At 32.3% G+C, this 18,159-nt stretch overlaps 1 protein-coding gene across 1 annotated transcript; it reads left to right on the top strand.

The window, feature by feature from the left end:
- Positions 1-300: 300 nt before the first annotated feature.
- LOC124374561 (proteasome adapter and scaffold protein ECM29-like) lies at positions 301-12,449 on the top strand. The gene is made up of 11 exons (XM_046832754.1): positions 301-457; positions 951-1,071; positions 1,997-2,115; positions 2,942-3,091; positions 4,969-5,071; positions 5,843-5,985; positions 6,747-6,924; positions 7,705-7,790; positions 9,185-9,383; positions 11,003-11,231; positions 12,314-12,449. Exons 3-10 carry the CDS (start codon positions 2,021-2,023, stop codon positions 11,216-11,218), a joined length of 1,170 nt encoding a protein of 389 aa, XP_046688710.1. The 5' UTR covers positions 301-457; positions 951-1,071; positions 1,997-2,020; the 3' UTR covers positions 11,219-11,231; positions 12,314-12,449.
- Positions 12,450-18,159: the final 5,710 nt, after the last annotated feature.

Below are 18,159 nucleotides of genomic sequence, written 5' to 3'. Positions count from 1 at the left end.
AGGGTTGTTCTAACATAAAGATAACCCTATAATGTGGAGTTAATAACATAACAATTAAGAATTTCACTGACTGTTATTAGAGTTATTTATGTCTTAGGTCATTTTTATATTAGAACTAAAATGCCACTATCGTTTGAGTATATTACAAATTGTTCTTATTAAAGACTTCCTGCTATTGTAGGTATCTTGTTACCCTCTAACTAAGAGCTTAAAATAGATAGGTATATAAAAAAGTAATATTCCCAAGGAGGTAGTTAAAAATTTAATAAATGACTATGCCCGTTGCAGATTGCAGATTAAAAAGTGACTAAATGTGTTTTAGTTCTTCTTGAACGAGTATTTCTGCGCATTGGTGCAGCAGACACGGGAATGAACAAACTGGAGCAGTGCTTGAACAAGTTTCATACCGCCAGTTTTGTTAAAGTTATCAAGCCAGCAAGAAGAGGTCAGGAAAAAGGTACAAAATAAAACATTTCTTAATTAGTTTGGTTAGTAGGGACAGAAACTGTTGTGTCTGCATGTTCATTCTAAACATTCAGAATAAAATGTAAAAATTGCCATCAAACCGTTATTGTAGGCTCCTCAGCCAAGGATCCACTTAATTCCCTTTCCACTAATACTCATCATGTTTATATTATTCCTTTTGATAACCATTTTTTTAATGGTATTATTAGTGAACAAAGCTTGTCAAGCAAAGCCTCAGAGGTATGTGACGTTAGGGTGTACTTTTAACATGTAGTAGCACATTTTGCATTGTCTCAATGACAAATCATTAGAATGGGTCTATATGTAAAAAGATTTTTTCACATCCATTCAAATTTTGGCTTATGGAATAAGTCGTGGGATGGTTTGTGCCAAAAACAAAATAGAGTGAGTTTTCAAACTCTGTCTGATATACTCATTGAAAAGAATACCCAGTGGGCACCCATGATAAAGTGTATTGTTTACAGGTTATGGAACTCCTGACACACATCAACAAGAGGGTCAAATCTCGTCCTCTGGTACAGTTGCCTGTAGAGGCTCTGTTGGTACAGTACCAAGACCCGGCAGGCAGCAAGCGTCTTTCTCACGGTAAGATTTATGTAGAATGCCTAATTATTTTATAGTAATTAGACCTTAATGTCTTCATATAACGTAGCTATAGCAAAAAGGATAGATTCAATGCGAATGTTGAGTTTAGTTCTATTTCACCTTTCGCTTAGTGCAGCGCTTAAAATCTGACACAGACTTGACCCCTGGAATCTGATGTCGCATCCTTCTGAAAAGATACAATAAAGTCAGCAAAGAAAATGTTCAAAACAACAAACTCTTACCATTGGTGGTTGTGACATCACAGACATCTAGACCACTGAGGTCTGCCTGGTTTACCCAGCGGCGGCCGTCCAATGTAATCTACATGATGAGTAATCTAGTTACACAGTTGTCTGTGACACTATAAGATTTCACTGCATTAAGGAGAAGGTGAAATGGAGCTAAATTCAACATTCCCATATTGCTTATTAAGTTTGATGTAGGGCCTAATCTACAATAAGACAACATGTATAATAATCACATTAGTGTTGTATTTTTTATGTTGGTTATAAAAAACAGAGAAGTAATTTTTTTCATATTGTTACAGCTCCTACATACAGCACAAGAAATATACTAGAATAAAGTTAAGAGAACTATTATATACAAAATGCAAAGAATAGAAGCATTCACAAATGAGTTTTACTTAAATTAAAAGTTATTTAGTACACAAAATTGGTACATAGTTTAATTATATAATTACATATAAAAAATAAATAACATTTTAATAAGTGTTGTTAGAAATGGGGACTAAAATGTCCAGTATTCGTAATTGTATATACGTATCTTTATTTCATAATATAAACACTAAATTTAACATTTTCATGTGTTTTTTTATTAATATAACGTTTTAACAACTGTGCAAAGTGTAACATTTGTAAATAATATTTAATAATAATACACTATGATTGTTATGTTTGATTTTCAGAACTTCACAATTATTTATATAAAGATGGGATTTCCAAGATTACCAGCACAGAGGCAAGGGGAACTGATTGTTTCCCTCCTAAACTCGTTGGAAAGTAAACCACAAGCACATCAAGAAAGGTAAATCATTTGGTAGAATTGCTTTGATGAATTATTTCTATCTGTACTCGTTTATATTTTATATTTAATTTTGTTCTATCAGTCAGAAAAGACTAATTTAACCCTCCAAGTGCTACTGCACTGTGCAATGTGTTCAAACCAGTGAGTGGTGTTACTAGAACTGGGTTTTGGAAAGCGGATGAATCTGATTAACGAGCACACCATTGATATGATGTGCTCGTTAATCCCACCCCCTGATGGGGGGGTGTAGGATGGATTTGAACAAATCTAAAACTTGAATATTATATAAGCTTACTTAAAATTTAAACATTTTACAACTCTGTATGTTAAACAAGTTGTTATAGGAATATTTTTAGGGCTTTTAAGGAGGTCATATCCCCCTCTTCTACCTCCCATTAGTTACACCACTGGTTCAAACCAAAGTATAGTCCTGGTTTTGCACCATTCAATGTATTAATTTTTGTCAAATTATGGCTGAACAGGTTGTTCAGTAAATTTGGAGTTTAAAAAAAAAATACTTAGGAAAGATCAATCTTTTCTATAATAGAACTGAAAATACTACATTATTTCCGAAAGAATAAAAAAAATACAAAATTTGTAACTTCTGCCATTGCAATAACTAAGTTTTGAATTCTTATATAAAACAGTGCAGTAAGTCTAAAATGGGTAGGCAGTCTTAGCACATGCCCATGCTGAACAGCCTAGCATTTTTAGTGCATATATTGACCAAGTTGTTTGCAGTGAAAGGGTTAAAATGCATTCTTGATATGTTTACATCTCAAACTGCACAACAAACTTGTGGAAATTAAGTAGTTATTTTTTCTAGCTTATTGCTGTTAGTGGTACAAGCATTACAACACGTGCAGTGGCCTTCAGATCCAGCTAAAAGGCAGTCTATGTTCTACCTTTCTGAGAAACCGACTGTGAAGAAACTCCTAATTCAAACTCTTCTCGACGTACTACTTATGCCCTACGGGTAAGTCACCTACCAACCGATTCTTGTTCTCTAAACCAGGTACCAAACAATCTTCTGCTTGGGTAAGAGAAGCAGAAAACAGCCAACTGTGTTGGAAAATAAAGTGGAATCCTGATAACTAAACTAAAATATTCTGTTGCCAATGAAGACTATGTCTTCAACATTCAGATTATTATACATGATGTTTTTATTTAATTGAATATTCAATAAGATGATTGAATTATTAAGGGATGTACTGTTACAATAATTAGGAAAATCAGCAGGATTACCTTGAAAACTATCTTCTAGGGTCCACTGATTTGAAAGAAACACATAAAGGCACATAATAGTTCACATTTTAGAAATTTTTAAATTGCACTGCAATCTTTATGAACCATTAGAGAGCATTGCAGTGGCCTGTCCATTTTGGATTGCAGTCAATGTGGGAAGCGGGTTGCCAATTCACTGTTATCACTAACAGTCTCTAGAAAATGTGAATTGGTAACCCTGCTTATCACATTGACAGCAACCCAAAGTGAACAGACAACTGGGATGTTCTGTACTGTTTAAAAAGATTGCAGTGCAATCAAAAATTTTTTAATATGTGTACTATTATGTGTCTTTATGTGTTTCTTTCAAATCAGTGGACCCTAGAAAATAGTTTTCAAGGTAACCCTGCTGATTTTCCTATCCATTAGTAACAATCTTTGGCTTTCAGCTGTACTAATTAAAACATGTAACATAATTTGTTTTCGTTTTGTGTAGTACATGTTTCAAAGGACAATAACTTGCAAACATCAATGTAAAACTTGTCTATTAGATTAAATTAGTTTTATTAGTAGTATTCAATCAGGAAAATTGGAAATTTGCCTAGTGTTACTTGCTGGAAGAAAACTAAAATTCTGTTGACCACAAAGTATATTAACATTGATTATCAAATAAACTTTGCCATTCTTTGAATGATGCTGTTACAGACACTCAAGAACTGTGTCAGGTCCTGTGTTGAGCTTTATGTAGTGATTATTCTTGCCACAGTCACTCAAGAACTGTGTCAGTTCCTGTGTTGAGCTTTATGTAGTGATTATTCTTGCCACATTTTAAATTACATTATCCAGATGTTCCCGTCTGTCTATATGAGACTATGGCACGTTAAGGGTTAAACTACACCTAGTATATAAAAATAGTGTAGTAAAATCTACAGAAATCTACTATAAGTTAATAACCTTAATAGCTAAATACCCTATAAGTACTTTTAAAACTAAATTTTACAACTGGCTTCTAGATATGCCGTTTTATTTACTGGATGAGTTTTCAATGTGTCTAACATAAATTTTTAGCAACTGTAGACCATATTCTGTTTATGTTTTAAAATTGTAAACGAATCACCCTTTACTTTAGTTTTTATTACATTAGTATTTATGTGATGAACCAAAAGTAGGAATCATATTTTGGAATTAATTACATGGATCAACCACAATCTTAACATAGATTTTCTTTAAACTAAGTAATGGTGTCAAGTTTGTTTATTTGAAACCATCAAATTATGTTAAAATCGATTTTAAATGTTTTATTTTAAAGTATGTTTATTTTAATTTTTAACTCTTGTATAGTCTTAAGAACTTTTTTGACATAGTCTTAACTGATTGTATTATCGACTTTTGTTAATAACTCGTAAGAGTTCATACAACAAATAAATATTATTTATTTATAATTAATTGATAACCGCTGTATTAAGGTATTTTTTTGTATTGTGATTATTCCTCGACAGTGTTTTGGTGTTTAGATGTACAGATTATATAAAATCAAAATATAAAAATTGTACTATTTAATTTTTTGTTAGATTAATTTATTGGATGTTGTGAGTGATTTTTCTGACACAAATGCTTTGCCTGTTTTAGTTGGGCTACAATGCCACCAGTGCCTCCAGGATTAAGTGAATACACGTATAAAAAAATTCTAACCGACCTAGGTTCTTCTCAGTCAGCAGATTATTTGGAACAGGTTAGTTGAAAGCAATATGGGAAGTCTAGTATTATATTTAATTCAGAACTTTTAAGTATAGATTTACATTGTGAAAATATTGATTATAGATGATCTTATTGAAGTATTCTAGAAACACATAAATAGTTTACTTTTTTAATCAACCAGCATTATATAACACCAGTAGTATGGGGAGTACCTATGGTCTTAGATGTTGGACTTTGAATATGAGTTAGAGATAGCGCAGTTTCAAATCCTGTCATAATTTTTTTCATTGTACTGTATCGACTCTCTTTCCCATATTCTGTTTAATAGTATCCTCACACAGGCCAGTGGCCCGTGAGGACGGGCAGAATAAGGCATAAAAGGGAATCGGCTTCACCCTTTTAATAAAAAAATATTCAGGGACTTCATTACAATAAAAAGGACAAAAAGAAGGAAATATGGGGGAATAGTTATATAGGGAATCTGAATTAAGAAAAGGTCTGATTATTAAATAGTATAAACTGGAAAATTGAAAGGCTGGCCGATCAAACCTTGTTCATAAACAGAACTATATGACCTTTGGGTTATGCTCATTACTAATAAAAGGCAAATTAGTGGTTATGTGTGTATTGTCACTACTTGGACTCTTGAAATTTGTAAAAATTAATAACACTGAGAACAAGCAATGAATTGTTTCTTGAATTACTTCTATTTGTGTTTGTTCAATATTCTGTAATTAACAAACAGTGCTAAATTACGGTTGTCTGAATAATATTGAAATGTAATTTACTTTATTTATATTTCTAGCTGAAACTGGGCATAATAAAGTTCCTGTCTAATGACGCTCTGAGCGACGGAGAGGAGACGTTGTGTCCGCTCATCGTCGGAGCGGCTGATGCAAGGTTCGCAGTCACCAATGCTGCTGAATTACAGCTTCGAAAAATAATGGGGTGGTGAGTAACTTATTGATTACTTAAATAAAAGACTGTCTTGAGTTATTTATCTCTTGTGTAGACTGAACGATATAATACCAGTAAATTACATTAGAACTGCATATGTTTTCTACTTCCAATCTGTGTTTAGATATAGACTAGTACTGTACGATAATTGCTCTAGGATTGAAGAAAAATTATTACTGCAGAAGAAGGCTATTAGAGCTCTTAAAAAAATGTGAACCTAGAGAGCATTGTAAACCACACTTCAAGGACTTCCGATTCCAAACTGTTATAAAATATATATAATAAATGAAAAATAAAAATAAAAAATGATGCTAAAATTGTACAATGTCGGTTAGTAAAACCCTTAATAGCCATGTTGTGGTATCTTTGAAGGTTTATAATTTTGTTGAAAGACAAATTAGCTCATATCTTTTTGACAAATTTAAAAATAATTTCTATTCCTGTCTGTTGGAGAATCCATTTTATAGTTTAAATGGGTTTTTTATAATTAAAAATATAGATTTTTTAATGATTATTGCGTTTTTGTATTCTGTTATAATCACTGTTGTGCTGTATAAGCTTAATTATTGTTAGTTTTTAAGATTTTGACGTGGCTGTAATAATGAGCTGTATTTATGGTTTTGTCAATGATGTACATTTTTGTGGCAAAATAAAAAATGATGAAATGAAATGATTGGTAGCCATAGCTTGACGATTGTAAAGAGTAGTTCGTAATAGTACACCAAGTGGACCGGTTTGTCGGTCTGTTGCAGAGGTATAGAGTGGGAGAATGCCACTGTGTTGTCACCCCTGTTCGCTGTCTACATGGGCAGTAAGGAAGGAACACCCGATAAACACAAGGAACCGGCCAGCACTAGACTCCGCCTCAAGTTACTCCCTTACATCTGCAAAGCCAGGAAACAGGCCATTCTGTGGCCCATCAGTGTCAGGGTAAGGTCATTTGTACTTTGTCCATGTTCGTAGTTCAAGTAAACTTAAAATAATAACAATCCACTTGCCTCATGTATATTTGTATAATTTTTGAAATCACCCAGTACTTATTGGGTGGTTCTGAAATTTGTAGACATTTCAAGTGATTAGTCCTTTTATTAATAGAATAATAGAAAAAATGCAATAAAAAACAGTAAAGGTCAATCAAACAAACATCCTAAAACATTTGTTCGATGACTGGTTGTATATATTTTTAAACCACCAGTGGTTCACTATACAACTGATCATGCTTGAACCAGTTTTGTAAAGTTTGCCAGGGTCTTTTTAGAAATTGTTAAAAATATAATTTGAAAAGAAATTATGCACTATTGTACACAATTTTATTCAAATCTTCTCTGAAAGTTCAAATTTTATTAAAAAAATACTTACTATGATGTTTTGAAATTTCTTAACTAGAATAGAATTTATTCTAGGTAGAATATAAAAAAATAGTGTAACATTTTATTCAACTTTTTATTTTTATTTTTTTCCAACTTTTCTTTTTTCAACTTTTTTTCATAAATTATGTATGATTTCATAATTTTAGGTTCTAATTATAGTACTATTATAATGTGTATTTTTTCAACTTGCGTATATTTTGTCCATTGTAAATGTACTGATTGTAAATAGGATATTTGCCATTAATAGATAAATTTATAATATACATATAGATTGTTTAATGTCAAAATGTGAACATCATGGTATTGCAGTGTATGTTAATTTGCGTACCTTTATTCTCAGGTGTTGTTTGATTCATTATATGGTGAGAACACACACGTCAAGTTGAAAGCCCAAGCCTTGACATTCTTCTCAGTCATCATTCAACAGTAAGTAATGCAATGCCATAATATTAACTTGAATAAGGTAGCAATCATAGCAACCGCTGTTGTTTTCATTTGGCACAGACAATACATCAACTATAGCAGACTATTATTTAATAACTCTCTTCTCTAATATCTTAACATGGCTTGAAGCACAGATATTGGCCTAAGATGAGTTAAACTGGCAGGGCTCTTAGTTTTCAGCAAGGGGTGAACCATGCTTATCTTCCAGAACATTGCAAACTTCATTCTTCAAGGATGTACTAACAAGGTGTGCGTAACTGCTCCTGAAGCATAAGGACTTCATCTTTCAACATATCAATACTTATTCCATCACTACCAACAGCCCTCAACGTTATTTCATTCATAGCCGATTTTACTTCATCTTCTTGCCTTTCTCAGTAAATTCAAAATAAACCTGAATATTATTAAGTTTATCCAATGAATACATTCTTTCTATCTCCTTATCGGTTGAATATAAAAACCATGTTTTTGTAAAATATCATTCATCTCTTAAACTTTTAAGTTTTTTATCGTATCCTCGATGTAGGCTTTTCCAAAAATATTTTGGATGTCTGCAGCTTGATAGATTATAAGAAAAATGATCTTTTTTTGGTCTCCATACTACACCATTCAAATACTTTATAATTTTCTTATATTTTAATCAATCATCTCTACTTCTTGTCTTCCAATATTTATTTCTCAATTTACTTTCCAGTATTTATTCCTCAGTTTATTTTTCAGTATTTATTTCTCAATTTATTTTTGATCTTTGTCAATTTAACAATATTTTTGTTTCTTCTTAGGGCTTTTCTCTCAGTAACCTCTCTCAGTGACTATAGGGGAGCATTTGTCAAATCTCTGTAATTAAATTAACTTTGCACTTTTTTCTCTATTTTGCACTGAATCACACAGTATATTAGCTTGTGGTCGAATAGATTTACAGCATTAACCACTCAACATCTCTGCAGCTATGTACTTTTCTCAGTGATAACATGGTCGATCAGTGTGACTGAATTGTTTATTACTCTGGTCGGCTCCGTTATATGCTGAAACTGTGTTAAAAGATTTTAAAAGCCACATTAGATATCTCGCATCACTACTGGGGTTAGATAGTAAATCAATATTGCTATCACTGAGGTAAATAACAGATTTGAATTCTACAGCCATATCAATAAACGTTGCATGGAACATTGGACCAAGGCAGATGTAGCTCAAAATATGTGAGTCCGATACTGTCTCCTACCCGTAGAGTGATAGAAATGTGCTCAATATCAGGACTTAGTCTGAAATTTCGTACATTTGTAATAATGAGCAGAACTTTTCCAGCTTCTGTTGGGCTTTTTTGTAGTCTCATCTTGTATAAGTAGTTTTCTATCATAGGTGTGAACTGTTGATAGAGTGAGTGCAAGTCAACTGAGTGTCGTGGCCAATGTCCTGTTGACGTCAGGGCTGATGAAGCTCATAGCCGAGTCCGACAACGAGCCGAGCCTTAAGCAGCAAGCCTACCTGACTGCCGGCCAGCTGGTCACCAAGGTGCCTGCTCTCGTCAAGAAGGACCTGTCACTTCTGCAGACGCTTTTCACAGTTCTCTGCCAGGTAGTGTAGCAGCATAGAATAGAATAGTATAGAATAAATATTCAGTCAGATAAATAACATCTCATTGAAATGTATTCGCACCTCAGTAACAGTACAATATTAAAACAAGTACATTACAATACAAATAATAAGGACACATGACATTCATTTGAAAGAGATCAACTGCTATGCTGAACTCAGATAGTGTCTGTTGTTTTGTCAAGGATTTACTTAACCCTTCGACTGCCATTCATTGGATATCCTTTGTTTATTTTAATTTCTTAAACAACGGATATCCGTTGATTTTGGCTCACGGGCCCACCCATGCTTCTTATACTACTTTCAGTTTTTGCGCTAAAAATAATTTATTTACCCAAAAACCCCTTCAAAATTTTCTGAAACTAGACTAAATTTATAATTTTAGGATATCTTGGAATTTGAAATTGATATACTTATCAATATTTTCCTGCACACCCTCCCTTCCTCTTTTTTACATGAACAAAACAAAAAAAATTCCTCATTCACCGTCAAAATTAGAATGAAAATATACCTTAGTTATTTACTATAATATTGTATTTATACTGTTCATTGTGAACAAATTAATACCAAATACAGTTAGGTTTTGAACTAAAAAAAACTATTTTTTTACAGATTTTAGAAAGAAAGTTTGCAAAAACGGAGAACACCAGCTTGGCCTTTAAGGAAAATACTAAGGGCAGTTGGAGGGTTAAACTGTAATGAATGGTTTAATAGACATGTATGAATCCTATTTTCATATTTACAATAACTTAATTGTATAATTTCTAATTGTATTTTATTTTATAATCTGCAAGACAGGATTAGAGGACTTTTGTCACTTTTTCAAAATTTATGTTGTAAGACACCACTCAAATGATTATTTCTATTGTAATAACTATGTACCTCTTTCAACTAGTGACTATATGAGAATGAACTTTAGCGTTAAAGCAAACAATGAAAAATGTACAGGTAAAAAATGTTAATAACTTAAGTTGTCTAAAAAGGATTGCACAATGTTCAATCCGATTCTTCCTATGAAAAGAGCAATGGGGGTTGATAAACGTTGAGTTCATCTCCATTTCACCTTCCTCTTAGTGCAGCATCTGAAATCTGACACTGTCACAGAATTGACTCCTGGAATCTGGAGTCATGTTTGTTCTGAAGGGATTCCAAAAATAGTTGGCAACGAAGAATGAAGTAATCTAAAGAAATCCAAAACAAACATTCGCGTTGAATCAACCCTTCCCACCATAGTTACGTTTGTGTAGAAAACTCGGTTGCTCCGCTGTGCTTTAGGATCATGTCCTAAATCATTTTAATGCACTCAATTTTGCACCTGATGAAACAACAAGAGAACACCTCTTCATCTAGGTTATACCTGATTTTGTAGTATGGATGTCTCTGATTTCGAAATGATGCGAAAAGTTTGTTTTGAGTTTATCCATTAGTGACTTTTTTGGGCTCTCTTTGATATACTTCAACTTCAGATTCCAGGAGTTAAGCCTAAGATGGCTTCAGATTTCAAGTGCTGCACTAAGTGAAAGGTGTGAAATGGAGCTAAATTTAAAACTTGCATTGAATCAACTTTTCCCACCATAGCTACATGAATATTTGTGTATTAGGAGGAGAACAACGAGGTGCGAATGTCTGTGAGGGAAGCTCTGCTGACAATGGCCTCAGCATTCTCAGTGGACTCTGCTGATCAGAGCCTATTACTGGCACTGCTAACTACGCAGGTAGAGTCCCCATCACCCGCTGCTAGGCTAGTGGCTGTGCGATACCTGGCCACAGTGTGTTCCCCCACACCCACGCCCTGTCACGTGTTTACCTGCTTATAGCCACTGGAGACAGGTAACTTGAATGTGTTATACAGTGAACAATTTAAAACTCAATGAACCAGGGAACAATTATTCACAAATTTGATTTCCCTAGTGTATTAAAAAGTAAAAATATAATTTTGACTCCATGATATTTATTTAACTGAAATGCTAATGTTAGGAGCAGGTCATTCCATATCAAATCACCACAGCGTATAAACATGACCACCTCAGAATTTGATGCAATTTGGTTTGAAGGTAGTCATATAGATTAGGAAAATTGCCAATTTCCCTTAAATCTTTCAAACGGTTTCAAAGTTACGGCTATGTCGTTTTTCAAAATCCAGCAAAAAGCCGGAACCAACACATTTTGAAAAACGTGATTACGGAATGTTTTCTGCATTTATTGACTTGGGTCTGGCAAACAATACAGGACAGCACTTGCTCTAACCACATCAGTCACCCAAGAATATGGACATGGCTTAAATTTTGTAGTTGTTTCTACTAGGAATGCTAATTCATCATAAAAAACCAGCTTATCAACAAATTTTGAGAAATTTACATCAATCGATTCACCAGAAATTACATAAAATCAGTCTTTTTTTTGGAAAAAGATGATGAAAAATTCTATGACCCTGCTCATAAAATATACTATGTTTAGTTGTTTTACTGTTTCCATTCTTTAGTAATAAATTATTGATACTTATTTTCAAAATTTGAAAAAAAATATTATGATTTGAAAAATATGACAAAATTCCTGAGTTACAACGATATTACCTAAATAAGTTTCAACATTTCTGGTCACCCTAGTATGTTCATTTATAAAATATCTAAAATTATAACACTTGAAAATATTCTTAAATCTAAAGAAAGACTCGAAGTTGTGATTTCATAAATTAATGTTAAAATTACCCAAAACAACTAAATACTTTTTCTCTTTTAAAGCTAATTCAATGTTGGAACTAAATATATGAATATTGGACTCTGGTGTTCTGTAACAGCTAAAAATCAAATATTTAATTATTTGAATTAGATGAAATTATTTCTATGTAGGAAAAACACTTTTAGCCTGAAATACAATTCACAACTTAAGTTAGATTGTTGCATTGTCCACAGCCAAGAAGAGATCTCAAACGAAGCTCTGAAGTCACTGTATGGAGCTGGCTACAAGATAAGCAGCGAAGGCAAGAGTGACTCGGTGTCAGAGGTGAAGTTCCCAGACTTTGTAGAGATGGTGACCAATATCCTGGAGAAGGCGAAGACGAGGGAGCAGAACATTAACACAAGGCTGATTATCAAAAACCAAAAGTTGGCCTACAACCTAACAGCCTACACACAGGTACGGTATAATCATTCTTTTGTAACAGACGTTTTAAAAAACATATGTTTTGGTTGTTTACAACTGTATGTTAAGACAGAAATATTTCATTTAGAAAAAGAGAGGTTCTTACTTCTTAGAAATTTAGTTTTTTTCGTGATTGACACTTTGGACCTGACGGGTATAGATTGATTCATGTCATATTTCTCTTTGATGCATTCAATATAAAATATTGAATACATTTGTTCACTTGGGTATCCCCGTAGTATTTCTGTAATACAGATATGTCAATATTCAAACGGTAGTAACAAATGTATGTTTTCAATGTTGCCTAAAACATCCAAATAAGAAACATAATATTGGGTTCCTTTGTATTTATTGTGAAAACTTTAAATATTAAAAGTACCATTGCAGTTTTAACTGTAAATTAAAATCTTTTAACCCTAGAAGTGGCATGCAAAATTAGCGTAGTGTCACAGTGTTTTAGGATACTTGTTAATGTATTTTTCTAAAGTTTGTTTCAAATGTAACATATTATACATAATATTTCTAAAAAAATATAGAGAAATTTGTTTTTTTCATTCAGTTTTTTATTACTTTCAACATAATTTATTTAACCATTTTAGCGTCAAGGGTCTGTAGATATAGGATCAGCCTGTGAAGTCATAAAACGCCAAAAACCTTTATTTAGGCTCAAGCTAGGTTGGTGGTGAAACCCTAAGACCCTATATAAAGCCTTTTGCAAGGTCGAATGTCAAGCTCAAAGAGCCTTTTATTTAGGCTCTCAATACTCTCATTACAGTACACTTATATTTATTGACTATTATCAATAAAATTAGTACTGATTTATGCAGAACTATATTTTATTCAAGAATATAACATAATTTTTTATGTTTATACAATTTTGATAGTAGTTTTAATGTTTTATAAGTTCTATTATTGATAAGGCAGTGGCTTTTGAGGTTAGATGATAGCCAGATAGTACTGTTGTTGTAATCTTATCTTACTTACTTATACTTTTAAAGTTTCTAAAATTGTGTTTCAACTGTAGACTTTCTTTTATTTAAGACAAAATACATAGGTGTTGTTTTTTCCTACCTAAGTTGAACATTTATAACATCAAAAATTAATTTTATTTTGATTTTGATCAATAAAGACTTTATTTTCTGATTGTATATTAAATGTATTAAAACAAGTAGCAATTTATTTACATTCATATTATATTCAGACAAACTAATAATATACACTAAAATGTTTTATCTAACGTTTAATCACAAGTAGTAAATTCATAAATCTATAATTTGTTAGTATTATTTTACCAAAATTTAAACAGGACTTTCTCAATTAAATGTATTACAATGTGATACAGAGGTTTTGTAGATCAAAAATTTTTTCAGGTATTTATAAAGCTCTAAATTTACAAAATGGAAATAAAATGAAAAAATCCACTTTTAAAGGGATATACTTCTTAAAGATTAACATTTCATACAATCCATTACATGTCGCTGTTCTATTAACAATAAAAAATAAGACCAAAGTGTTTATTTTATCATAAAAGTTAATAAAATGAGGTGATTTATGTCTTTGTGTGTCATAACTTGTAAAACTCTGCTCTGGTGCCACTGCGACATACCCAGTGGCTATGCTGCAGCGCCCTATGCGATACCCCGCACCAGTATCTCTGGTGTTATGTGACGCAAACTACCCAATATGCTTGGCACTAAAAGGGTTAATATTTAAAACTTTTTGTGAAAATGGTTTTTGTTATTTACCCACAAATTTAACTTTATACTCCACTTTATGTATATAAAAATATATTTGATTCCCACATTTTATGCAACTTTTTGGAATATTTAGTTTAAATAATTTAAACATTACATATACATATTTTTATGAAAATTTTGGCATCTTGATAAGAAAAGTAAACAAACAATGCAATTTTCCAGCTGTTGATTAGTAAACAAGCTGATGTAATACAACACATGATTTCTAGTGGAAAACTGTGTTACTTACAACACAATAGATGTCAAATTACGTAATGCATGATTACAACCTAAAATAAGCGATTGCGTAATACGCTAAAGTTAAAACGTCAATTACATGACCGCATTTTTTTAGAGTTTTGGTAATTAGGGGATTTGCACACAAAGTGTTAAAAATTTGATATTTGTTAAACTTTCATTCCTCCTTTTTGTAACAATATGAATTTTATCGCGATCAGATAATATTTACTACCGTACTTAAAAAGATATATAATATGAAAATCTGTTAATATGCAGCATTCGCACTTAGACGATGGATTTAATGCGCCACGTATGCAGTGCATGCTACTTCTAGGGTTAAACTATGGGTTATTGTTTTTCTAAAGATAGTCAGAACAAGACAATTCATTCCTGTTTTACTTCCAAGTGATTCTCCCTAATACTTATTGAGGACTGCTAACAAGTGCCGTATGTTGCAGGTGGTGACATACCTCAGCCTGTGCCTGGCTGAACATTGTGGAGTGAAGACTCACTGCCAGAGACTGCAGCATCCGTGTAACTTCACTCACAAAATCAGGCAATATTTAACAGAACTCCATGGCAGCCACAAGGAGCTGCTTACCGGTTACATCCAGTTTATATTCAAGCTGGCCAAAGCGGATATTGGTATGTGAAGCAATGTACCATAAATATACATAGTGGAAATTTAGGAATTCAAGCTTTTATAGATAAATTAGCTATGGTTGGAAGGGTCGATTCAATGTGAATGTTTAGTTAGGTCTAGTTCACCTTTCTCTTAGTGCAGCATCTGGAATCTGATGCTGTCACAGACTTTACTCCAGGATCTGGAAAGAAAGTTGGAGACGAAGAAGCTCAAAATAAACTCTACATCGTTTTGCTATCAGAGGCACCTAGACTACAAAACATGGTGTAATCTAGGTGAATCTCATTGTCTCAAAATCTGCGCAAATAAATGTATGACCATGTTTTATAAACAATCTCTCTAAGCCACGGTTGAGCAACCGAGTTTTTCTATATTGGTGCATAGAAATCGTGTCTAAAACATTGTAGTATTTTTAATTGTGCAGCTTATGCAACAATGAGAATACTACTTAACCTAGATTAGACTATATTTTGTAGTCTAGGTGCCTAATATAGGGGAATTAATTTCAATCAGATTTAAACATGGGTATTTAAAGATGGCTACAGATTTAATGAGGTTGATTCTTAAGCTAGGGCCTAATTAATTTTCTAAACATAAACCGATGTTAAAAGTAACTTGTTTTATAAAAGTATACTATTTATTTTGTATAGAGGGAAGACTTTTATTTTTATGTATATTTTTACAATACATTTTAAATGTTATTTTGTAACTAAACAATTTTTAATCAATCCTCTTCACAAGAATCTCATGTTTTAATTATTGAAGTTCTAAATATTTGAACACAAACAATATACTTATTCAAGTATTATAGTGGTTCTGGAGGCTAAAGAGTATTGGGGAACTTCCAACTGTTTTTCGATCAGTATTATTGGAATAACTGTTGAACATCAATGCTAATTATAAGTGCTACAGGACAAATGCTTTTGCTAAAGAGTCTGAAGAGCTTGTAGCATTTTTTCTGTAAGAAAATTTTCATCCCAACTTAAACCACTGACACATATACACAGTATTAATGTAATATGTGTTGTCAATCTGAAATTTAGAGAAAAAATATTTGACTAGTTTTAACCCAGGTAATAAAATATTTGAGACATTATTCTTATAAGGAATATATTTTATTTATATCTACCACAAAGTAATAATGTTGCAATCAATTATTTGTTTACTGTCAAGCAGCTCAAAAAGGCGAGGACAGAGACACAGAAATACATAAATATTTAGACGTAAAATATACGAACATTAGCTTTTGGTTTACAAACACAACAAATGTGGTTGCTTTAGATGTTGTTAATTTGGTTATCTATGTATGGATTTTCATGAAATTTTGATTGAAATGTTATATAAACCACTTATTGCATAGTTTAGGATGGATCAGAAGCTAACTGTGTTTGCTACTAATACAAACTTCTGATTTATTGAAGATTTGTCTCCAAAAGTTTAACCAAAAGATATGCAAGGTAATTTTGCGATTTTTACAGGTGTGGTGCCCTTGTCCTGTCTACTGGAGTGTGTAGGCTCCATTCCTGATCTGTTGGGAGCCAATTTCGTCCCAGAACTGCCCTGGTTTAAGGTATCTTACAATCAATTATATTCATACTAAAGAATTTGATGGAATTGTAGGGGGAAATAAGTTAATCCAGAAAACGTTTATAGATATATTTTTTTGTTCTGGACGTTTTTAGGTCTAAAAGCTCTCAGGATTCTTTAATTAACTCTTAGTTTTAATAAAACAACTGATAAGTATTCAGTTATTGACTAAGTATCCCTATAGCAATCTACTCATTTTTCAAGTATTAAAGATTAAAGGTCTAGATCATAAATACAATTTAATTAAATTATTCCAAATATTGGAGTAAAAAATATTTGGTTCATATGTTAGTTCTTGTAAAGTTAGCATGAAAGATAAAATAATAAAGTAGGAATGTTAAAAGATGCTAGGAATCCACCTAACCTTTGGTTTGGTAGGACTTTTGGTGTTTTTGTTTAACTGTTGTTAAAATTCATGATGTATGAAGAGTTTTTAAATATTTAGCTAGCTAAACCCAGTCATGAACAGCTCTGTCACCAAATTAATCCAGGAGCCTAGGGGCAATTTTGCAAGCACACAATTGTGCTGAAGTTAAAAATGATTTACAATGCTTCCTGAGTTTTCTTATATCATTCGTAAAATCTCTCTTTTGTATGATAAATATTTTATTAAAATGTTGTAAATTTGTGCTGCACCATGTTCACACAAAATTCTGAAAATTAGAAAAAGAATATTACTATTCTTATAATGTCCCAATTGATACACAGTAGACCAGAATCCTAAGCGTTACGCAAATCGAATTCAATTTTTTGCCAAGTATTCAGTGTGGGAAGAAAAGGTCAGTTTTTAATCAACAAGCAGTCCTGAGGAACTTGGTGGAAAACCTCATCGAAACATTGTTTCCGACTTAACTATAGGTAGATTAAACTTCTAAAATTAAGTAGTATAGATTTTGATTAACTGAGCTTCAAATCACTGGTAAGGAACAAGTTATTAAACTCATCTTACCTTACAGAACCATGCATTGCCCTTACAGAATCTGGAGTTAGACTAAATCTGTTCGGAACACTAATAAAATTATCATTCGTCAAGTTTGTTGTGACACAACCCTCTTGACCACACAACAATCATTACTGATAAATGATCTGTCTTCTTCACTCTCTTCATAATATCTCTCTGTTACTATCTGCCAAGAAGCTTTAGAGGCATTATTGGATGTGGAAATTTGTTTCTCATTATATTGTGACTTAGCTGAATGAATAAGTTTCTTTTGAGGTTTTTTTAATAATTTATATCTTTTTAATGAGTTCTGTTTCTTTTTGAGCTGTATATAAAGCTTTCTTTTGTCAGCACACACATTTACTATGCTGTAAACATATTCAATTTAAATATGGGTCTATATTCTGACTATTGTACTCTGTGCTTCAGTTTTGGTCAACACTTACCTATGCACTTATATATATTGGACTG

The sequence above is a fragment of the Homalodisca vitripennis genome, unplaced genomic scaffold (genome assembly GCF_021130785.1).
Source record: "Homalodisca vitripennis isolate AUS2020 unplaced genomic scaffold, UT_GWSS_2.1 ScUCBcl_9029;HRSCAF=17383, whole genome shotgun sequence".
NCBI lineage: Eukaryota > Metazoa > Arthropoda > Insecta > Hemiptera > Cicadellidae > Homalodisca > Homalodisca vitripennis.
Note: the sequence above shows the minus strand (reverse complement) of the source record. Positions and strands in the feature narration are given on the sequence as shown.